At 40.7% G+C, this 25,000-nt stretch overlaps 2 protein-coding genes across 10 annotated transcripts in view; both read left to right on the forward strand.

The window, feature by feature from the left end:
* LOC123514084 (transient-receptor-potential-like protein) overlaps positions 1 to 9,433 on the forward strand; it is a 180,884-nt gene extending 171,451 nt beyond the window's left edge. For 5 of the 9 annotated variants that reach the window (XM_045271704.1, XM_045271698.1, XM_045271700.1 and 2 more), the window contains 4 exons: positions 490 to 650; positions 1,058 to 1,275; positions 4,006 to 4,173; positions 7,591 to 8,593. In XM_045271704.1, coding sequence (XP_045127639.1) covers positions 490 to 650; positions 1,058 to 1,275; positions 4,006 to 4,173; positions 7,591 to 8,189 — 1,146 coding nt within the window. In that variant the 3' untranslated portion in view covers positions 8,190 to 8,593. Of the gene's footprint in view, positions 1 to 489; positions 651 to 1,057; positions 1,276 to 4,005; positions 4,174 to 7,590 lie in introns of all 9 variants that reach the window. The other 4 variants (XM_045271705.1, XM_045271707.1, XM_045271701.1 and 1 more) reach the window with 2 other exon arrangements.
* Positions 9,434 to 22,272: 12,839 nt separating this feature from the next.
* LOC123514098 (juvenile hormone esterase-like) overlaps positions 22,273 to 25,000 on the forward strand; it is a 7,297-nt gene continuing 4,569 nt past the window's right edge. Inside the window, exons 1-4 of the mRNA XM_045271732.1 lie at positions 22,273 to 22,370; positions 23,944 to 24,136; positions 24,254 to 24,391; positions 24,591 to 24,738. Coding sequence (XP_045127667.1) covers positions 22,309 to 22,370; positions 23,944 to 24,136; positions 24,254 to 24,391; positions 24,591 to 24,738 — 541 coding nt within the window. The 5' untranslated portion in view covers positions 22,273 to 22,308. The remainder of the gene's footprint in view (positions 22,371 to 23,943; positions 24,137 to 24,253; positions 24,392 to 24,590; positions 24,739 to 25,000) is intronic.

Here is a 25,000-nt window from a genome sequence, read left to right on the forward strand (position 1 = left end):
CCGTAGGGTAACGTCTGGCTGTCTCGTCAGAGACTGCAGCAGATCAAACAGTGAAACACACACACACACACACACACACACACACACACACTACACACCGCGTAGTGTAGTGGTTAGCACGCTCGGCTCACAACCGAGAGGGTCCGGGTTCGAGTCCCGGAAAGCGACGAGGCAAATGGGCAAGCCTCTTAATGTGTGGCCCCTGTTCACCTAGCAGTAAATAGGTACGGGATGTAACTCGAGGGGTTGTGGCCTCGCTTTCCCGGTGTGTGGAGTGTGTGATGTGGTCTCAGTCCTACCCGAAGATCGGTCTATGAGCTCTCGGTCTATGAGCTTTGAGCTCGCTCCGTAATGGGGAAAACTGGCTGGGTGACCAGCAGACGACCGAGGTGAATTACACACACACACACACACACACACACACACACACACACACACACACAGACACACACATGAAATAAGCGAGGCAATGTACGCGTCTTCCCCCAGGGCGGGCAGCACGCGCCTCGTCCAGGGAAACACAGCAGGTACGCCGAGGTGATGCGGCGGCTGGTGTCCCGCTACATCCACCAGACCAAGAAGCAGCACCGCCAGGACGGGGTCAACGAGGATGACCTGCTGGAGATCAAGCAAGACATCTCGAGTCTCAGGTAGAATTGACACTAAACTCAAATCTCTCTCTCTCTCTCTCTCTCTCACACACACACATCCTATAAGGTTGTTTCATTATTAATTTTGTAGATTTAGTGATTCAATCTTGCATATCTAAATAAATCGGAAAATCTTCGTATTGCCATCATCTCAAGTTATTTGGGAATCGTCTTTACCTTTACGAAGAAACATGAGGACTGGATGACAATTTCTTGGCTGTTCGATACAAAGTAGCTCATAAACTATTATGACACTGTCTTATCAGAGTTGGCATATGTCAGCATTGTCTTTCTGTGCAATGTTTATATAACGCCATGCAACCTTCCCTCTGTTTGTTTGAGTTATTCAGTCGTGCGGGGCCTTCACTTTGTTTCCGGCCATGTGCCAACCAGGTGTTTACTCACAGGTATGAGCTGCGGGAGGACAGAAAGCGAGAAACGGCGAGGGCGTACGGCCAGATGGACTCCATAAAGAAGGACATCCTGCGCCTCCTCAAGCAGAGTGGTCGGGTCGGCAGTCGAGGGCGGGAGGCGGAGAGCGGAGGGACGGCGGGGGGAGCCTCAGGCAACCCAGTAGTAGTAACTACCCCTGCCGCGCCCTGTCCGGCCTGCTCTCAGACGCAAGGTATCACGCGGCAAGGAAGGGATCTATAATAATAATAATAACTATGATAATGACTGGTAATAATAATAGTAATAATGATAATAATAATAATAATAATAATAATAATAATAATAATAATGATAATAATAATAATAATGATAATAATAATAACAAAATCCACAAGGAAATTTAGTAAACTCAATGATTCAAGAAGAAAAAGGCGTCCGATCAAGCCTCGTCACTTGCACGACTGTCTACATATTCTGTTTGAAGTATCTCCTAGACTCCTCCACGATGCAGGTTGGTGCGCTAGGGGAAGATACATGTTATGAAAGCTGTCTAGTCAGGTGCAGGTCTGCTGTGTTTTCCGTTGCGATTAATGAACGAATGAAGGAAGACTCGGGAACACAACATTACGCCAGTTGACTTCCAACTCGCCTAACACTACACACTTTGCCTCATCAGCGTGCCACTCACACTCACACTAATCAATACTCACTCCTCCTGAGAATGTTTTAAATCTATACAAGGAAGACCTGACGCATTCAGGCCTCACGGACTATCCTTCCCTGACTGTGTGCAATTTTAGTTTGCGTTTCATGCCTTCCTCTCAGAACCTTCCAGGAAATCCATGACCGTCCTTCGACATTCCAGATGCACGAGTGGACGGTTCCATCCCCTTTAAAGGCAGTTCTGGTCCCTCAAATACTGCCATGTTTTACTAATATTGATATGCTGGCAGTTTTATTTGACATTCGTGTCTCAATACTACACTATTCATCCTTTTTATACAAATCGTAATTCTCTTTCATAATTTCCCACCCTTCCTGTGGTGATGACCCTGCTTGAAGTTGGTCCCTGTAGTGTGTGCAGCCACGTGTGATATCTCCCGCACACAATAGCCGTACAAGTTTGTTTTCATGTTTTCTCCTCAGAATGGATCAAAGAGGACACTTGATGACCTTCACTGCCTCCCTGGACTAGCCCTCCCACCAACCAACTGAGCACAAGCTTCCCCCAACAGAGCAAAACAACCATGACCCCTTTCTCATCTATCCTTTGAAGTGGCACACAGCTAAATACAATTAAATACCTTCACATTGCACCTCACTCTCCTCCCGTCCCTCGCCCTGTCCATCATGAGCATAATTCAATTCAGGAAAGGTGAATAATAACACCAGATGATCCAAATAACTCGATTCACATTAAATGTGGATTATTTCATATTTTTTCCTACTCTGCTTTTTTTTTTTTTGTATCTGGATTGGCATTAGTGTGGATTTTCTTTTTTTTTTTCAAGAGCGTTTAGTAGTCCTTGGTGTGTGTGTGTGTGTGTGTGTGTGTGTGTGTGAGAGAGAGAGAGAGAGAGAGAGAGAGAGAGAGAGAGAGAGAGAGAGAGAGAGAGAGAGAGAGAGAGAGAGAGAGAGAGAGAATATCTTGCCCTGAAGCCTACATCAAGCTTTCCCTTACTGACAAATGCTCTCTTTTATCTTTAGTTTCTTTACAAGCTTTCCATTATTTACAGCACACTTTACTCCCACAAAGCTGGTGTTACAGTTGTTTTCTTTCTTCTGTTCATCTTATGATCCATCAAAAAAAAAAATAAATAAATAAAAAATAAATAGTTGCGGCGCCTACATCAAAATTAATCAATCAATCAACCATCAAAAATAGGGTTGAAAAATTAAGTCTAGAAATACCCTCTATACCTTTTTTTCTTCACTATTGTACAGGTCCACCTTGACAACACCCTTCTTTTCTCTATGCAATCTCTGTTAGAAAAGAATATAGATCACAGCCAGAAAACAAAGCTGGCCAAAACCTTCCCTCACACGCTTTGTTTTTCTTTTTACTTGTTCATTTTCTTTTTTGATAGTTGAGCTTCCTTACCAGTTTCACAGACGAATATTTCTTCGTATGATTCTTCAGACAAGAAGAGAAAGAGTATCTGAATTTCGCTAGTTTTTTTTTTTTTTTCGTTGATTGTGAAACTATGAACTTCGTCGTTTTACAAGACAAGACAAAGGCAATGAGAATTTTCAGAACTTTCAAGTATTGACGCTGGACGAATCTCGGTATTTGCAACACAACTGGTGTTGCAAACATATATTTATTCTTGCAGACACTTGTTTGCTTCCGTTGATGAGGAATATTATTTCTAGGCCAGAAATACGTTAGCGTCTGAAAAACAGTGAGGAAATTATGATTTAATTTGTGATATGAAAAAAAAAAATTCAATTTGAATGATTGAGTACGTTTCTAAATTTCCTTGTGGTTCGAAGATATAAACAAATTACGTAAATGTTATATCAGTAATAATAATAAAAAAAGAAAAGAAAAATAATAGTAATAATAATAATAATAACAATAATAATAATAATAATAATGATAATTATAACAATAACAACTACCACAACATCAATAACACCAACAATATACGTAGTAGCATCATCATCAGCAGTAACCAAAGGCTTCATCCATAGTCTACGCTGACCCTTCGCTTTTTAGCAAGCTTCTCAGCCTTGCATTTCTTCCATCCTCCCTGCCTACATCTCCCTCTTTCCCTCCACCCTTCCCTCCCTCTTTTTTTTTTTTTTCTCTCATCATACCTTCCTTTCACTCTCACTCTAATTGTCCTTTTTCATCCCCATCCAACAAATCCCACTCCCTCCCTCGTTCCAAAACCTACCCTTCTCTTCCCTTCCATTCCACTCCCTTTCCCGCTTCCCTTCCCTCCCCGCCGCCGCGCAGGAGTCGAGCCGGGGCTGAGCAGCGGGGCCAGCGGGCTGGGTATCATCCAACAACACTCGGTGGACCTGGGAATGCTGGGCCGCGACGCTTCAGCCTCGCTCGGTGCCGCCGTCGACATTACCGTCACTCCGGCCTCCTCCCTCCCCTGCAACCTCACCTACTCGCAAGGTGGGTCTCATGGGAGGCGCCGCGGCACAGGGGGAAATGAGGGGAACAAGGGAACGACCACTAAGCTTAAATAGGCCGTAGGTGGTGGTGGTGGTGGTGGTGATGGTGGGAATTCATTAATCGTGATAAGCCAAGCCTCTTAGACACGAAAGACGAAGATCAAAGGAAGATTAAGAAGAGAAAGTACTAAGAAAAATATGTAAACAGAATTATGGGCCTCCTTTCCCTGGCTTATGGTTAGGCATCGTCGCCCGACTGACTCTGCTAATCAAGCCTTCGTCTCAAGATGGAGAGAGCGCGCCGTCCTGCTACTAATTAACACTAGCGTTCATTCACGTCTCTGCTCTATTGCCTTGTATCTTTTTTTCCTTCTAAGTGGCCACAATCTCGGACGTCCAATAGCTTATATCACCCATCAAGTGAATCTTACACAGAAAAACGAGTAAAACTAAGAGTAATTATAAATATAGAGGCCGCCGTGGTACAGTGGAACCATGCGTGCTTTGGGGTCCGAGGGGTCTCCAAGCGCACGGGTTCGAATCCTGTCCACGGTCCGAGTGTGGGTTGGGCTTCCTCACTCGGGGCAACGGTTTCCTAGCGGGTGGGCTTTGAGATAGGAGGTACCACAAAAAGTATCCCCTTTAGCCCAGAAATTCCCTTGAAAAGCCCACATGGTATAAATAAAAAATATATATATATATTACATATGCTACTACTATTACTACAACTACACTACTACTATTACTACTACTCCTATTACTACTACTACTACTACTTGTAGTAGTAGTAGTGCTACTGCTACTAAGCTACAACCAACTATAACAAAAATATTATATAATATCAATGATTATAATAACAACAACAATAATAATAATAATAATAACAATAATAATAATAATAATAATGATAATAATAATAATAATAATAAAACCAAAGAAAACAACAACAATATCAACATCAACAACGACAACGACAACATCAACAATGACAACAAAACGCGTGATCAAATATTCGCTTTCTCTTCCTCTAACTCCTCCCCTCCCCTCCGCCTCCAGTACTCATCCTCTTCTCTAAACCGGAACCGAGCCCAATCTATGACATCCGTAACGTAACGCTCACACGATCACTGAGCGCAATGAGAGACTACGCTGCAGATGTCACGCAATGTCACGTCACAAGGATTTTAGTCATTCTTTTTTTTTTCTTTTCCTTCCTCACGATATTTTACCGAACGTTTCCTTTTCTCCACTTTACTTTCGCTCATAAGTGGGAGAGGCAGCTGTGAGATGAAGAAAGTAATAAGTACTGATAAACATTAATGAGTGAGGCAGCTATGAGATTAGAGAAATAATAAGCATTAATAAACATCAGTAAGTGAGGCAGCTGTGACATGAAGTAATAAGTCTCTAAAAACTTTAATTAGCACTTCTTCAGGTGTTACGGAGCTCTTAAAGGCGCGGAATTTCGAAAAAAATAAAGAATAAAATGAATAGAATCATTCTCATAGTATAAACTAAGAAACCAATAATTACAAAAGCTATGATAACGAAGATGATGATAATAATAATAATATTAATAATAATAACAATAATAACAACAGTATATGGAACATTTAGCGTCAATTTAGGAGTATTGGGCGGTTTTGTGGAGCATCAGGCGGCTTATTGATGCGCGTGTTGGGCGGAAGTGAAGAGCAGCTGCAGGAGAGTCGATTTCTGTCTCAATTAGAATATCTTTCTTTCACTTATTATCACTTGGTCTTCCTCCACCAATGAGCTTCCTTCCCGCTGGTATGTATGTCCTCCTTCCCTCGCACGTGCTCATCGACACACACACACACACACACACACACACTCTCTCTCTCTCTCTCTCTCTCTCTCTCATCTCCTATATACGTATCTTATAGCACGCAAACCCTTAATTATCTGCTATAACCGTACTTTTAACAACATTCGCATAAATTTGATCCTGCTCTTGTTTTCCCTTGTTACTATACCAAGCACACACGAGCCTCTCCTCTTCTTCCTCCTCCTCCTCCTTCTTCTTCTGTGCATCGCCTCAGCCATGCAACACAGAGACTGCCCGCACTCATCCTCCTTTGTTGATGCCCAGTGATGTGGTTTGTTTTGGTTAATATAGAATGCTGCCGCCTGTAGAATGGAAATATACTTAGCTTTAGTCTCTCTCTCTCTCTCTCTCTCTCTCTCTCTCTCTAACGCGGCATTCCCAGCCTGCCCATAGAGTTTCCAGTTACTTTTATCTGAGGGGCTTTAGAGTAGGCTAATTAATACTTATGTACAGCCTCTTCTCTTTCCACATAACTGGAACGGTACAAGAAAGTTAATGAGTCGGATGATAATTGGGGCATCTTCTTATTTCTTCCTGTTACGAAAATTTCTATCTCAAGACGGAGCTTTTGTACTCGCATGGGATACTTTATATATATATATATATATATATATATATATATATATATATATATATATATATATATATATATATATATATATATATATATATATACCTCCTTTATTTTTCTCCTTAAATTTCTCCATTCATGTCGGATCTACAGAGCACACCACGACAACGAAATGCTCTTGTATATTTTTCTTTTCTTTTCCTTTTTTTTCTAGCAGAACCGCTATAGATCGAGTTTATTTTTTATGTAGTCTGCATCTCAAAATACTGCATAGAGTCGCATCGCATTTACTCATCACTCTAATCACAACAACGTCCCGCTGAAGGCTGGTGTCTGGTGTTCAAAAGTGCTTGGTTCTAGTGTGTGGTTACTTTACGTCTGTGTCTATGGATGGCTGGGTTTTGACTACAAGATACAGGAACTCACAGGTAGATGACAGGCATGATAAGATACGGAAGAATGAATAGGTATATCAGTGCATTATGTATGTATGTATGTATGTATGTATACATATATATATATATATATATATATATATATATATATATATATATATATATATATATATATATATATATATATATATATATATAGATAGATAGATAGATAGAGAGAGAGAGAGAGAGAGAGAGAGAGAGAGAGAGAGAGAGAGAGAGAGAGAGAGAGAGAGAGAGAGAGAGAGAGAGAGAGAGAGAGAGAGAGAGAGAGAGAGAGAGAGAGAGAGAGAGAGAGAGAGAGAGAGAGATGGATGGTTATGGATAGGTAGATAAGGTATGTGTATGCATATTTGTAAATTAATTTATTAACAAAATATGCTAAGTGATTGCTTTATATATAAGAAAAGGCAAAAACTGACTTATACATGGATGGTAGATAAGTGGATAGATATATGGATGAAGAGATAAACAGACAGGCATGTAGCCAGGCACATTGATAGAAAGATAGAAAGCTCAATGCAATACAACTTTCCACTCATACTTTTGTCATTCCTGCGCCAGGTAACCTGACAGGGTGTCTGTTGGCGCCGCAGGAGATGGACTACTTACGCAAGGAGATCGTGAGCAGCCTGCGTAATGAGCTGAGGGACATGCTGCGTGACGCCCTCACCCGCGCCCTCACGCCTACCACCACCATGTCCTCCCACACCTATTACTCCCCGACGCCTACGCCCAACCCAACGCCACAGTTTGTGACTCCCCATATGACCACACCCCAGTTTTCACTCCCGGCGCCGCCCTCCCAATCTAGCGCCCCCAGCGGCCTTCCTTCCCCCACCTCCACCACCGCACCGCCACATTTCCTTGTGGCGGACTCATCTTCGGGTGGTGACTCCTGTGGTGCTCAAAGACTCTGTCCCAGTCCCAGTCCCAGTCCCCAGCAAGTAATCAGGTCCACGCCCAGCCCAGTCCCACAAGCCTACAGTCCAACGCAACCTTGCCCGTCGCCTCCCGTCGGGGCCAGCGGCGGTGTTGTTCACCGGACCGTGCAGGAGCCAACCACAGCAGCAGCGTCAAAGTCTCCCACTTCTCAGGACATCCTCCTTCGCCCACCAAATGAGTCCGACCGTGTACACACCCACATGTACACCCAGCTGTAGGCGTTACGTGGTGCACACAGGGCTCATAGCAACAAAACAGCCGCCGGACACTATTTCTCACAATGAGGTGCTCGTTGATGTCTCTCGTTGATGATCACATCCGTCGAGTGAAGGTCAGCCACCGGAACGCCACGCTAACTCGCATTCAGGACAAATACACCTCCGGTCACGCACATAGTAACCAACCTTCACACGCCCTCAACTACACAAACAAAGAAAAAAACTTGCTCCATATCCGGGAGACGAAGTTGACGTACTAGGTGATGTGTGAGCGGCAGAAATTATGGTGTTTAGTATAATGGTGGAGCATTCAGCTGCCTGCATACTGGAAAAATCACAGCTCTAATTTTAAAGTAATTTCTTTGTTGGCGAGGTGCCTTGTTCATCACATAAAGAGGAGGAGAAGCAGGAGGAGGAGGAGGAGGAGGAGGAGGAGGAGGAGGAGGAGGAGGAGGAGGAGGAGGAGGAGGAGAAAAGTTTCAAATTTAGGAACGATTTCGGAAACAAGACAAAAGATGAAACATTCAGACCTTTTTTCACTTCTCTACGTCGTCTATCTGATGGTGTCGGAAAGCACAACCTTCAGCAGGTCTTTGTTAGGATCCAACCCACACAGCAGTGGCGATGTCTTGCATGGCTACGTTGAGAATATTACAGAAACTGACAATAATGGAACGAGGAGGAGGACGAATCACGGCTGCGAGTCCTTGGAGTGGCAAGTGTGTGAAGGAGCCACTAACTGCCAAGATTGAATTAGAAAATGATGGAGCCAAAGTGCGAGTATTTAACGTGTACAGTGGACGGCTAGAGTGAACCGCGAGGATTTAAGCGTTAGTGTGTCGTGTTGAGTAGAGCGAGTCGCGTAGAGAGGCAGGACGCGTTTGTAGATAGGCCGCGTAGAGAGGCGCATGTAGTGTTAAGTACGTCAATGAATCTGAGTGAGCCACTGGTGTGCGTCGCGTTGGGTTAGCGACACGTATTAGGAAACTGGCATCGCTGTAGATAGAGCATTATTGTTTCTCTCTCTCTCTCTCTCTTTCTCTCTCTCTCTCTCTCTCTCTCTCTCTCTCTCTCTCTCTCTCTCTCTCTCTCTCTCTCTCTCTCTCTCTCTCTCAATGAACGATTTTGTAGCCATTTTGTAGTATTATGACGCGAAAGTGAGAGTGTGTATGCAAAAAGAAGCGCTTTTACCAAATCACACACACACACACACACACACACACACACACACACACACACACACACACGTTTTGTCCTACTAGTTACTAACAAATATTTTACCATACCGTAGGAAATATCAAGACTCAGCGCATTACATTCACAGCTAGCAACAACAGAGACAACAGTGAGGGTGGCAAGAAGGCGCCACCGCTCAAGTAGCTAATATATTTCAATGACTAAGGGAGTGAGCCCCGACCCGCCACACTGTCAGCTGCCGGAGGGTTAGGTTTATTTTTTAGGCGAGTATTTTCAAGTGGATCTGAATGTCCTCCCTTCATGGTGGCTTTCTACAAAACTTCCAACATCGTCACTCTCACAAATGCCGTATTCATAATCAATGTGTTCCCTCATCAAGACGATTTTCAAAGACCATGTAGATAATTAATCGGATTCTCAAGGGAGTTTTTTTCTCTCTAATTTATAGTATACAAATTCTTCATTGAACTAACACTAGAGCCACGAAACACTCTTGAGAATCCCCATAACTTCCACTAGAGCCGGGAGTCTACAATTTGCATCCTAACACTTCTCCAAGTCTTGCCTGACCTAGGTACTTACAACAATCAGCAGAGGAAATTAGTGGAGCTTTTTCAAGGACGCCTTCATTATTCGATTGGTAGTCTACTAACCACTCTGTGTCATCAATGGAACACCAGTAGGAACATGACTAATGATCTCTGTAGCCTTTGAAAAGTACTAGTGTCTATGAGAGGACCAGCCCAACACGTCACCAGTGGCCTAATTGAGACCGAGAGCGCCCACAGACAATTCTAGCAGCCTGTAGATATATGAAGAGTATCTTGACCTTTAGCAGAGGCACATCTTTTTTTATTTTCGGACACTCAAACGTCTTGATACTATTCTTATGCTTAGATGGGAAGATAAAAGAAGGTGAAGAACATTGTTAGAAGATGTATATGTAACTGTTACAATAATTACTTGAAGCTTTTTCCTTCTCCTTTCAATCTTATTACTAGAATGGTAACACTGACGCAAGGGCCACTGTCATGTCTTGATGGCCAGCTTCTCGGTGTGAGACAAATCATATATAGGAAGGAAAGAGAGCAGCTTGTATCAGTGTTGTCCCGAACAGACGCCACTGAACTCAAGCTTCCAAGTGATTCTAAAGAGTATAAAAGAATCTTGTTATTATTTTGTATTATTACTATTAATATCATTATTATTATCAACATTATTATTATATCTTTTATTATTTTTATTATTATTATTAATTATTATTATTATTATTATTATTATTATTATTATTATTATTATTATTATTATCATTATTATTATTATTATTGCTATTATTACACATTATCTATATTTTAATGTGATTGTTTGTTTCAACATTATATTGGTTATTGTTGTTATTATTATTACTATCATTATTATTATTATTATTATTATTATTATTATTATTATTATTATTATTATTATTGTTGATGTTGTTTTGTTACTTTTAATATCATTATTATCCTTTTATTATAATTTTTATTATTATTAATATCATTATTATTATTTTTTCATTAATATTACTATAATCATAATAATAATAATAATAATTATTATTATTATTATTATCATTATTATTTTATCATTTTCATTAGTTATTTTCTTCTTTTATTATTATTATTATTATTATTATTATTATTATTATTATTATTATTATTATTATTATTATTATTATCATTATTATTATCATTATTACTATCAATATTATTATTGTTTATTCTCATCATTATCTTAGCTATCATTATTAACATTATTATTACCATTATTACTACTATTGTTACTATGATTATCATCATTACCAGCATTATCATTATTATAGTTTCACAGTATATTTGCTCAAAACATGTTTAAACAAAAAGACAAAAAAAATAATAATGAATAGAAGAAAAAGCAAAAAATCAATACAAAAGACACAATCTATATACTCTAATTCTCTCTCTCTCTCTCTCTCTCTCTCTCTCTCTCTCTCTCTCTCTCTCTCTCACACACACACACACACACACACACACACACACACACACACACACACACACACACACACACACACACACATAAATCCACAACCTGATAGCAACTGTTACTATGCTCTCCACTTCACCCTTAGTGTTAGTGGACAACTGAGCCTCCCCTCCACACCAAGCCTTCCTTTCTCTCCACCCTGTCACATTGATATTCCACTGACTCGCCCCACAACTCATACCAACACCAGCCTATAACTTTCCTACACTGACTCCGAATCTCTTGTCTCCTATAAATTCCTAAATGTTTCCTTTAATTTCCTAACTTCCATTACTTTATCTCTTAAGTGGCCCTATAGAATTTGTCTCAACCCCCACCCACCATCTTAACCCCTTCAGTACTGGGAGGTATTTTTGCTACGAGTTTGAGTATGATTAGATTATTTCATTGATGTTACCAAGCGTGTATGGAGCTCAAAAGATTAATGAACAGTGTTTTCACTATTTTGATTCCAACATAAGTTTCTGAAGGTGTATAAAATCACTAAGTGATAAGCTGAATAAATATGAAGACTTGTCACGGTACTGAAGGGGTTAAACGTGTCTATACTCTTAACTTTCCGGATATTTTGCCTTCTATAAGCACACTGTAATCTTTCATCTTTCTTAACAAATATGAGGAAATATACCGCCGTTTGTACATTATGTATATCCTTTCCTCCAGCTTCTTTTATTCCTAGATACCTAATGCCAGTATAAAGGAGTTCAACCGCCCACTAACTTCTGTCCCTAACCAAACCTTCCCAGCCCAGAAGAGTCCTCCTCCCATCACTGTATTGTTGAAGCACAACACATATTTAATATTAAGTGTTGCTCGAGTGACTGACTGACCGCATATATTTTATTTGAACACGTGTTTTGTAAAGCGAGACCAGAAACCCAATTGTTATTCTTGCCAAGTTGTGAAGAGAAATGTTAATTGTTTATAGTACAGTTTAATATAAAGATAAAGGTTATCGTTCTTATATTATCGAAGTAAAAAAAGTACGACTATTTATGATGCATGTACGTACATATTATATAGACCGTATATCCAGACTTATATATAACTTCTATATAATATGTATAACTATGTATGGTATTGGTAAGCAGGTACTGCGTGATACAGAAAAAAAAAAAATAACTGCGATATGGTTTTTGCCTCTTGTTAAGCACTGCACAGGTCACGTGCTACCCATGAACACACACAGTTCATCTACACACACACACACACACACACACACACACACACACACACACACACACACACAATTAACCCTCTGACTTTTAATGGTAATATGATACTTCTTACCTCACCTGATATTTTACTTCGCTAAAATGTAATTCCGAGCACTGAAAGGTTTGAGTCATTTTACCACACCTTTTCCTGCCAACTGTGACATTCAGCACCTCACCTTAAGCTGCACCGGCTCCTCTTGTTCATAAGGAGGGTGCGTCATGGGAGTCAGAGGGCCACATGATGCCGTACAATGACATCTCACACCTGGTTCTCCCCAAACCCTTACTACCCTCCGACACTATACCCTCACCATCCACATGGACACACCAGATAATCATAACGCACTAGGGAAATCACACCATAGCATGAAAACTACGCAGAAACACCCACACAAACATACTGATAGCTATCCAAATCCACATACACACCCACCCACCCACCACCCACCCACACACACACACACACACACACACACACACACACACACACACACACACACACACAACATGGCCGCCTTACTATAAAAACAAACTTGCATTTTTTGTGAGAACACATACAACGCCTTAGAACATGTAATTCTGGTGTTAAAGAGAAATAAATGATAATAATTATAATAATAATAATAATAATAATAATAATAATAATAATAATAATAATAATAATAATAATAATAACAATAAAATAGAAAGAAAAGTTTATCATCTCTAACTTTATATGACTAAGTACATATATATACCTATAACATGATATAATACAAACTTATATTTCTCTAGGTCTGTGGGATAACCTTCTCCCGCACACCTGAGCACGGTTTTAATTAGTGGAACACGTGCCCAGGTGAGCGAACCTTGCCGCAATAGGACACAGGTTTTGTTATAGATTCGTAACAAAATCGCCTCTCGTAGTGTGAAGATTGTAGGAAATATTTATACCTCTAACACGACAGCGTAAGGTTGAAGTTTGCATGTCCATAGATGCGGGTCAATCTTGAGAAATGAAGCTTTTGCAAATAAAGTCTGAGGAAAACTGTCTTTTTATTTTATTTGATCTATTTTTATGACTCTTTTGTGTGTGTGTGTGTGTGTGTGTGTGTGTGTGTGTGTGTGTGTGTGTGTGTGTGTGTGTGTGTGTGTGTGTGTGTGTGTGTGTGTGTGTGTGTGTGTGTGTGTGTGTGTGTGTGTGTGTGTGTGTGTGTGTGTGTGTTATTTATTTACTATTGACTCATATTTTCAATCTTAATGATAATAATAACAACAATAACAACAATAATAAGTGATAACAACAGCAATAACAATAGTAGTAGCAGCAGCAACAGCAGCACTGGTAACAACACCAACAGTAGCAACAACAGCAACATTATTATTTGTCATTATTATTATTATTATTATTATTATTATTATTATCATTATCATCATCATTATCAGTAGTAGTAGTAGTAGTAGTAGTAGTAGTAGGATCATTACTACGATCATTATCATCGCTATCATCATCATCATCATCATCATATGCTGCTTAAACTGGGCCAATGACCCTCACGTAATGTAGCGGTAAGGATTAAGGTGGAGATGTGAGGGAATGTTTGTGAGTGTGTGTGCGAGTGTAACATTTATGCATGAAAGCCCTGTCTCGGCCAACCCTTTCATGAGAACATTAGTCTCGTGTGCGGACATATCATCATTTTATAGTCATTACTTTTATCAAGATGTACACACATAACCCATCTTAACTTTTCAGACCTTTATCCATCCGTCTACGTGAGCATCCCCATGGCAAAAACCTCGCTCCCTCTCCTTCCTAACCTTATGTGGGTAGACCAACACACCCACAAAAACCACTAAGAAAGATGACTTGCTGGCAGGAGACGTTAATCTCCAGAGGACATCACCTCGTTACAACACACCATACTTTGTCCTTGAGCTGTCCTCCATAGCAAGGCTCTTCCTACCTCCTTCCCCACTAGTTCTTTCCGTCTCGATACCCGACCATTACATAATGATGGCTGGGGACGTCATCGTTATTCTTTCTGGCGTGATGTTACATAATTGAGTCTCTTTTCGTGTGTGTGTGTGTGTGTGTGTGTGTGTGTAATTCACTGTTTGATCTGCTGCAGTCTCTGACGAGACAGCCAGACGTTACCCTACGGAACGAGCTCAGAGCCCATTATTTTCGATCTTCGGATAGGCCTGAGACCAGGCACACACCACACACCGGGACAACAAGGTCACAACTCCTCGATTTACATCCCATCCCGTACCTACTCACTGCTAGGTGAACAGGGACTACACGTGAAAGGAGACACACCCAAATATCTCCACCCGGCCGGGGAATCGAACCCCGGTCCTCTGGCTTGTGAAGCCAGCGCTCTAACCACTGAGCTACCGGGCCGTATTTTTCTCTTGGGCCTCCACGAACACAATAGATTTTTAGTTATTCTTTTAAACTTTTTTTTAACTCTCTCTCTCTCTCTCTCTCTCTCTCTCTCTCTGTGTGTGTGTGTGTGTGTGTGTGTGTGTGTGTGTGAGAGAGAGAGAGAGAGAGAGAGAGAGAGAGAGAGAGAGAGAGAGAGAGAGAGAGAGAGAGAGAGAGTTAAAAAAAAAGTTTAAAAGAACAACTGGTGGGTGGTTTGCTACGCATGAAGACTGGTAGAGGTGACCGGATAGTGGACATATTTCATACCAGTGATAGGAAGAGTGTAATCTGTGCACCTCTTTGTTGGCAGCGGAAAGGCTGACGGTCAAATTATTGGCCAGTCAATTCGTTTTTTTCCCAATCGGAAATCTATGAATGATTTTTTCCTTTGTGCTTCCCTTCAGAACTGCTTGTACCAAGAAGTTGGTAACCCCATCAATGTTTGTACCGAGATATTGGTAAGCATGTCAGTCACACAAGCTTGAAAACAAAGAATAATTAAAATATTTTACACATCATTACAGTGCCAGATTATTTGTGTTATTACCGAAATTATATATATATATATATATATATATATATATATATATATATATATATATATATATATATATATATATATGTGTGATACAACAGATCTACTGTATTCCTGTGTATCACCGCCATTACTCAGAAAAACAAGTATGTTCCAGAGCTTACCAGCAAAAGGTGCGAAGTCTAGGTAATAATCAACTTTTGCATTGATAAGGTGAACGTTAACATAATAGGGATGAAAATTCGTAGATTCCTGTGCATCGAGAAGAGTGGATTTACTGAATTCATAGCAGTAACAATGAATGGAAATGCAGGTACAACAAACAAAGATATGCACCATTATTGGCAATGAGTATGAGAATAAAAAGATTTGTGGTGATGCATCGATGAGATGCGATGATGAATTTCGGCTTGTTCAGCATGGCTTTGCAAGTTGAGCATCCTCATTATGGGAGCAACATCATATGGCGATTAAGGTCTCTTTATAGAGGAAGCCGCTAGGAGGACAAAAACTACCGGCAGATGGAACAAAGGACACTAAGTTGGAAGATGTACATTATATTATTTTTTCTAGTGAGCATGTTCATGAGAATAAATGAATACCAATGAAATATAGGAGACAGTTGTCTGAAAGGCTGTGTCAAGTGTGTGTGTGTGTGTGTGTGTGTGTGTGTGTGTGTGTGTGTGTGTGTGTGTGTGTGTGTGTGTGTGTCGCCTGCTGGTCACCCAGCCAGTCTTCCCCATTACGGAGCGAGCTCAGAGCTCATAGACCGATCTTCGGGTAGGACTGAGACCACATCACACACTCCATACACCGGTAAAGCGAGGCCACTACCCCTCGAGTTACATCCCGTACCTATTTACTGCTAGGTGAACAGGGGCCACACATTAAGAGGCTTGCCCATTTGCCTCGCCGCTTTCCGGGACTCGAACCCGGGCCTCTCGATTGTGAGTCGAGCGTGCTAACCACTACACTACACGGTGTGTGTGTGTGTGTGTGTGTGTGTGTGTGTGTGTGTGTGTGTGTGTGTGTGTGTGTGTGTGTGTGTGTGCGTTGTAATTTCTTCTTTGGCAAATTCATCTAGAACATGTATTCATCATGACAATTTGACAACATATACAATGCATATTTTTTCCACCTTCCTTTATAGCTTCTTGGAGACCGGATGTTCAAGAATGCCAGCAATCAGACGGCTGAGTTCCAAGCCAAGCATCTCCCACCAAGACTTTCCTTTACGGGCTTCACCAATGCGGCAGCTCCCTCGTGACGTTGACGGTGACATCATGAAAAGAGAAAGTTAGTGAAGGCGTGACTGTTGCTAACGCGCCTTCTCAGTACTTCACTACCACTGTTGAGGTGCAGCTTGCATGACAAGGATCTCCACAGTGAATAACTTTAGCGCACTGATTCCAAAACATTTCCTGAGCGAGTACCACTTGGAGGTCCCGTGCAGTCCCTGCGTATCATCTGGTTCTAGAAAAACTCAATTCCATCAAATATCAATTTATTTACAAGTAGAACACACAAATGAACTAACAAGGAAGGAACACAATTCTAATTCAATGCAATGGATGTATCTTTTTCTTCTCCACCAGCTGATCAAAGCCAGATTATCTTGTGTAAGGCAATAATATTTTTTTTTTTTCCGAGAAATTAATGAATTTGATCTAACAAAAAATCACATATGATCCCGTAAGTCATGTATCACCAGAAAGGCATTCGCGTACCATTAGTGGAACGCGTACCACAGGTTGGCAACCACTACTTTAGCGCCTGAATGGCGTGAAAGTGTTGCAAAAAAAAAAAAAAAACCTTAGACACCATTAGTTACGGCGTGCATCGTGAAGGACCGACGAGATTATGGAGCGAGACTGATAGTGAGGCGGCAACCACCACGACTGTATGATCAGAAACTCTAGAAAACCATGCAGACTCTCTCTCACGGTGGAAAACATTCAGTGAAGGTCAAGTTGCGAGGATACCATTCTGCAGGGAAACCTCAGTTTGCGAGTATAACCAATGCTTTTATGTTGCAGTGGTGGGACGTGCGGAGGAGATACAATACCTCGTGACCCTCTGGATCAACTTTGTCTCCACGGGGTGCGTGCAGACTCTTGTTTTCGCTCTTCTCGGAATGGTAACAGATCATTTACTTGGATGCAACTCCTCGAAGAGAAAGTTTAGCCCGTCAATTACCTCCCTTCTTCAGGAAACCAACCAATAGTACTTTTTGCTTCAGGTGAATTCCAATGGCGACCAAGAAGTCTCTCCACTACCTGCTCCTCATCCCCGCCCCCATCAAGCCCTCCAAGTGATAAGATACGGAAATGTCTCTAGTTTACTACCATGAAGGCCAAGCCATTTCCTGCCCTCAGCTATACAATTCACATTGATAACAGTGAGGAAGCTGTTCCATTCAGTAATTCTCCTCCCCAATATACCGACAATATATGATTCAGTAACAAAAAATCTTTAAGAACAACATGTACGTAGGCCTAACATATAACTATTTCATATTCTTTCATTGGCACAACCTTGATTTATAGAATTCCTTACCAACTAAAACCAAAAAACTACTCTACCCTAACCACCCTGACCATTTCCTGTAAGACGAGAGAGTGACTGGTTACCCACTTGCCCGTAACACCCTGCCCAACCACTCCACTCTAATGAACGACTGCTCTGATCCTCGCTTATGCATCTCATCAACGAACTAAGACGACTATAGAACACGACTAGTACGTAAAAGCATATATATAAGAGCTCTAAGGAGTTAAGCATATTATTTCATATACCTATCTAAGTTCTGTTCGTTATAAAATATACTTTAGTATACATCTAAAATAAGAAAAAAATAAAGATAGGACCGCTAAGGAGTGTTGAGCCCACACCTGCATTTCTGTTTCTGAGATACATAGGAGGAACCTCTTATGTAGGAATTTTCTTCGACTTCAGCTTAAGTTTTATTTGAATAACATATGAAAATCCAGAGAGAGAGAGAGAGAGAGAGAGAGAGAGAGAGAGAGAGAGAGAGAGAGAGAGAGAGAGAGAGAGAGAGAGAGAGAGAGAGAGAGAGAAAATGTCTCGGAATATTCTTCGTCTCTAGGAAAATATTTTCTAACTGGAATCAAGCAAGCAACACACACACACACACACACACACACACACACACACCCGGTAGCTTAGTGGTTAGAGCGCTGGCTTCACAAGCCAGAGGACGCGGGTTCGATTCCCAGGCCGGGTGGAGATATTTGGGAGTGTCTCCTTTCACGTGTAGCCCCTGTTCACCTAGCAGTGAGTAGGTACGGGATGTAAATGGAGGAGTTGTGACCTTGTTGTCCCGGTGTGTGGTGTGTGCCTGGTCTCAGGCCTATCCGAAGATCGGAAATAATGAGCTCTGAGCTCGTTCCGTAGGGTAACGTCTGGCTGTCTCGTCAGAGACTGCAGCAGATCAAACAGTGAAACACACACACACACACACACACATACGAAAGGGAGAGGATGAGACATTTTTTAATAATTTTGTACTGTAAAGAGATGATTTTCTTAGGTAACAATATGACTGCATGTACGTATGTATGTCGATAACTGGGTGTGGCGGAAATGGGCGGAGCTTGCCTCATTACGTCACCTCACGCAACACAACAGGAAACTTTACAATGGGTATTTACTGGAAGTGACAAAATAGTCATTATGACCTGCAATATACTATACGTTTTTTATAAGTATTATTTCTTCCTAGAAACAAGCTCTCACTTGTCTACTCACGCAAACAGAGACATACATTCAGAGATACATTCATACGCTGGTGAGTGTAGCTAACACGGAAAAAATTTAGCCGTCACCATTATGAAGCACAAAGTGACCTTGTCGACAGTCGTTAATCGGTCTAGGGGCGGCGGCAAAACCACAAGACACGCTTTTTTGTACGTCACCACTCCAGTCTCTCAAAGGTCTGTGTAACTCAGACATGATTATGAAAAATTATTAGGATTTGATTTTGATTGTGGTCTAGAATACTTTTTTGATTGGGATTAGATTATGATTACTTGTTTTTTATTATGATTTGATTATAAATACTTGAGTGTCGCTGTTTTTTTATCATGATTATTTTTTTTTCTTTTTGTACATGATTATGATTAGACTATGATTGTAATTAGATTTCGCTGTGACTATTTATAAAAAAAGCAATGATTAAGTACGGTACAATATCTAAAAAATAGGCAACTAAATTTATCTATTAGTTTTTTTTTTTTATGTAAGAGAGAACTGGCCAAGGGCAACAAAAATGTAAAGAAAAAAAGTCCACTCCTTTGCCAGTCTCCTTACAGAACAAATAGAATTAGCCGAAGAATATAGATAAATGTCTTGAAACCTCCCTACTGAATAAAGTCGTCATAGGAAGTTGAAAATACAGACACAGGCAGAGAGTTCCAGAGTTTACTAGAGAAAGGTATGAAAGACTGAGAGTACTGGTTAACTCCTGCATTAAAGTTGGACGGAATAGGGATAAGAGGAAGAAGAAAGCCTTGTGCAGCGAGGCCGCAGGAGGAGGGGAGGCATCCAGTTTGCTAGCAAGATCAGCAAGAGATGCAAAATTCCGGCAGTGAGAAAGAGGCTGAAGACAGTTAGTTAAAAGAGGAGAATTGATGAAACGAAAAGCTCTTGATTCGACCCATCTAATAAAGCTGCGTGAGTGAAACCCCCTCCCCCCATCATGTAAAGAGTACTCCAGGGAGATAAGGCCCTTGTATAGAATTAGCAGTTGGGGAGGCGAGAAAATCTGGCGGAGACACCTCAGAACGCCTAACTTCATAGAAACAGTTTTAGCAAGAGATGATAAGTGAAGTTTCCATTTAGATCATGAGGAAAGGATAGCCCGAGGATATTCAGTGTAGAAGAGGAGGACAGTTGAGTGTCTTTGAAGAAAAGGGGACAGTTGTCTGGAAGGTTGTGTCGAGTTGATAGATGGAGGAATTGAGTTTTTTTTTTTTTATCCTCAAGAAGGATTGGAGAAATCGGACAAGATACAGATATGAGATTGTGATCGGAGGAGCCCAACAGAGAATATAAGGTAACAGCATAAGCAGCAGGATTAGAGATGAGGAAAAGGTCAAGAATGTTGGGCGTATCTCTATGACTGTCAGGAATACGAGTAGGGTGTTGCACCAGTTGCTCTAGGTAATGGAGGATAGCAAAGTTGAAGGCTAGTTCACGAGGATGGTCAGTAAAGGGAGAGGAAAGCCAAAGCTGGGGATGAACATTAAAATCTCCAAGGATGGAAGGATAGAAATCTCTGCAAAAAGGATAGAGGGACAGAGTGTGCTCCACTTCGAAAGTTAAATAGTCAAAAAATTTAGGGAAGTTAGGGAAGAGCTAGACAGCTCAGATAAATTTAGTTAGAGAGTTTAGTTATTGAGACGAAGGCAGATGATGGAAAACTCGGAAGATTCAAGAGCGTAGGCACGAAAGCAAGTAAAGTCGTTGCGCACATAGACAGGTTGGACAGCACGAGCCTAGTGTGGCTCTTTTCCTGTATCTCACAACTAGGTAAACACACACACACAGTTGTAACCAGTTCCACGAATGATACTTAGACAACATGCTTAAATAATATTATGTAGCCCTGTGGCTAGGCATTTTCATTTCTCACACCAGCCTTGCTTATATCAGCAATATTACCACTGTTCTTTAGAAATTATCACAACAAAACTTGATATAACTACAAAGGTATCTAAATTTCAAGTATTACAAAAGTCTCAACTTAGATCCCTTCTGTTAAAATAAAATTTTCTTTCAGTACCAAAGCTTATGTGTGATTTGCGTTATGTTACCGAAAGATATTGCAGCTGCTCTTTGAAATTTCTTACCATTGGTTTTGGTGAGAGAGGCAAGGGTGGTCAACTTTGCACCACTGGTCCACTTTACCACACCTTCCCCTATATCATGGTAGAAAAGCATGCAAATAAAAACATGAGACAGTGCCAATGCTTTCAAAACATACTTTGATTTGAAAGTAAAGTGTGTCATGGAAATTACAAATAAATAATCACAATAATCACATTTTAATCAATGATTATTATCAAGAAAAAATATGATTATGATTTGATTATGGTTATAACTGCAGAGAAATTTTGATTACGATTTGATTATGATTACACAAATCTTATGCTTTTTGATTATGATTTGATTATGATTACGTAATCATAGCCATGGATTATGATCTCTTTGATTAGTAATCATAGTCATGCTCATGTCTGGTGTAAGCATTTGCATGTTTTATAATGTTCAGATTTCATAATTACCTAAACACTAGAAAACACACGACGCACGATTCTACAGAACACAGCGAGGTAAGAACTAATCCAAAGTAACAAGGGATAAGCACATTCACCCCCATTCTTGGTGACTTCATCAATCACGTTGTGGTGCCTAACATAAATATCAACTACTGGACGGATTCAGTGGTAGGCGACACCTCTCCTTATCTCCCTCTCCCAGCTATCCATCACTTTTCCTCCCCATATGGACCTTAACACCACCCTTTCATTGCCTCAGTAACAATTCACACTGTAATGCTCATGATAAAACAGGAAATGTAGGAGAGAGAGAGAGAGAGAGAGAGAGAGAGAGAGAGAGAGAGAGAGAGAGAGAGAGAGAGAGAGAGAGAGAGAGAGAGAGAAAAGGCATAGATTGAGGAGGATGGGTTATGTCACCAGCAGTCGCGCTCCTACCACAGCAGCGACAACATTTCCTCAGTGCAAGTGAGTCAGACACTAAATTTTACTTATTAACTTCACATATGTATATTTTTTTTACTTTTACAGTTAACTATTTATCTCCTCCATGAGTAAGTTTATTTTGGTTCGAGCAGATAATTACCATCAATGATACCTACTTATTCAATAGAAGTGGTTACGCACCGCGGTGTTTCCCTTCTCCCCACGCTGCCAATCATTGTGAGGGAGCAGCAAAGATAAGAGCACTCGAAAGTAACATTTAGTGGATCTTCATAAGCAACAGATTCCTTGTCCCCTTCTACTTTATACCAATCATTTGGAAGCAATCTTGCACCCTTGAAGGAAGGGCAAGTCCATTCAGACGACACACGCGAGATACAACACGAGATAGTAGTGTAAAAAGGTGTCGCTAACACTATCTTACTTTTGATATCTGTGTTACGACATAAGAGAGAGAATTTTGTTTGTTTTTCCTTTTGCTACAAAGTAAGGTAACACCATGGTTCGTCTCACTGACAACAGACATTGCAAATATTAAGAAATAATGTTTAAAAAATCTCTAAAGAATCGCAATTTTCGATGTCATAACATTGCGACATAATGCCATTTATTAATTTGTTACTTCCTTCAAATTTCAACTTCACAATAATACATCATTGATCTGGTGGCGTGGTCTGTGCTCTGGTTATCATCTTGACCAATAGATCTGCTCTGACCTGAGTGATCCGGATCATGATCTGGATGATACGAAGGTGCACGTTATAGTCATGTTAGCGGCTGAGAAGCTTCTGCTGTAGACTCATTTAAGGAAGTACACAGCACGAAAACGACTGATATATCTTAGGAGTAAACTGAATGACAATGGATCGTTACTGAATGCTGCTGTAGGCACAGAACGTATTATAGTGGCAATAAATGCCAGAAACAAGAGAAATATAGCAAGTCTATAGTTTTTATGTCTTTTGATCATAATTACGTGGCCATACCCACCTCTACCAACAACTATATAATGAAGCAAAGGGAGATAAGGCTTCTTCAGCCGTAAACAGTAACTCTTTACTTCTGAAGTAGTACGATAACAGTGTCAATAGTGTGGTGATGTGGGCCAAATGAAGCTCACCTTACGTCCGAATATTTCCTCATTTTACCATTCTGTATTGTCACCAGAGCCCGTACTTTCAGCATGAAAGCTTTGGTACTGGCACGAGTGCTCATCTATCCAAATAATTATATATATATATATATATATATATATATATATATATATATATATATATATATATATATATATATATATATATATATATATATATATATATATATATATATATATATATATATATATATATATATATATATATATATATATATATATATATATATATATATATATATATATATATATATATATATATATATATATATATATATATATATACTACTACAAGTAGGAAAATATCTAATGCCTCTTCTGATGATGTCCTTATCATACACATTTTAGTGGCATTTTTAAGGGGTTGAAGACGTATCATAACATACACTGTTTGAGTGAGGGAGGAGTATGTGACTCGCTGTTCACATACTTCATCTTCTATAGCATGCTACTGTTGGTGACGGTGGTGGTGGCGGCAACGGTGGCGGTGACCGGGGCTGAGCAGTCCACGGTAGAGGCAACGCTGAAGCAGGGTACCATCCTGGGCTCGCGGGAGGAGACAACAAACGGCCGTGTGTACTACACCTTCAAGAGCATTCCTTACGCCAAACCACCTGTCGGAGCCCTTCGTTTCAAGGTGAGAGGCATCGCTAAGATTCAGCTGCGACAGCGAACTGTTTTCCTACAATGCACAGCACAGCATGTAAGACAGACCTTACCCTACACTTATCGGGTGTCTTTTACCTTTTCACAGGACCCCGAGCCTGCCCCTGCCTGGAGCGGCGTCAGGAACGGAACGCTGCCTATTCAAAAGTGTCCCCAGACTAATTTCTTGGATCAGAAAGTAGTCGGCCAGGAAGACTGTCTCTACCTTAATGTCTACACGCCTAGGGTACAGAATGAGAGCACTGTTCTTTAACATAATTTTCAATCTATAGTGCAATATCCATTTGATATAATTTACGCAATTTACAACATATAGCGCAATACCTATTATACTGCATACATACCCGATGTGTGTGTGTGTGTGTGTGTGTGTGTGTGTGTGTGTGTGTGTGTTTCAAAGTTACCGTCAACTACACATTTTTCAGCCATACTCTTCCAATCTCCCCGTGATGGTGTATATTCACGGTGGAGGTTTCATCATCGGTTCAGCTGAAGATTATGGTTCGTCACCAAAGCCTCTGATGGAAAAGGACGTTGTTGTGGTCGCCTTGAACTACCGTTTAGGTGTCTTCGGTAAGTGTGTGTGTGTGTGTGTGTGTGTGTGTGTGTGTGTGTGTGTGTGTGTGTGTGTGTGTGTTGCAGCATAGAGGAGCCATAAGATCTCAGCATGTGACGCGCTAGTGCTGCACCATCAATCATTATGTTTCACAAGAGAATGTCGGGAACATTTTATCTTCACCCACGCACTAATTGACATGAAGCTCTTTGCACCATCATGAGTAAACATTCGAGTCCGAGGCGACAACAGTGAGACCATACGTAATCACAACAGTCT

Source organism: Portunus trituberculatus, chromosome 37 (assembly GCF_017591435.1).
Source record: "Portunus trituberculatus isolate SZX2019 chromosome 37, ASM1759143v1, whole genome shotgun sequence".
Lineage (NCBI taxonomy): Eukaryota > Metazoa > Arthropoda > Malacostraca > Decapoda > Portunidae > Portunus > Portunus trituberculatus.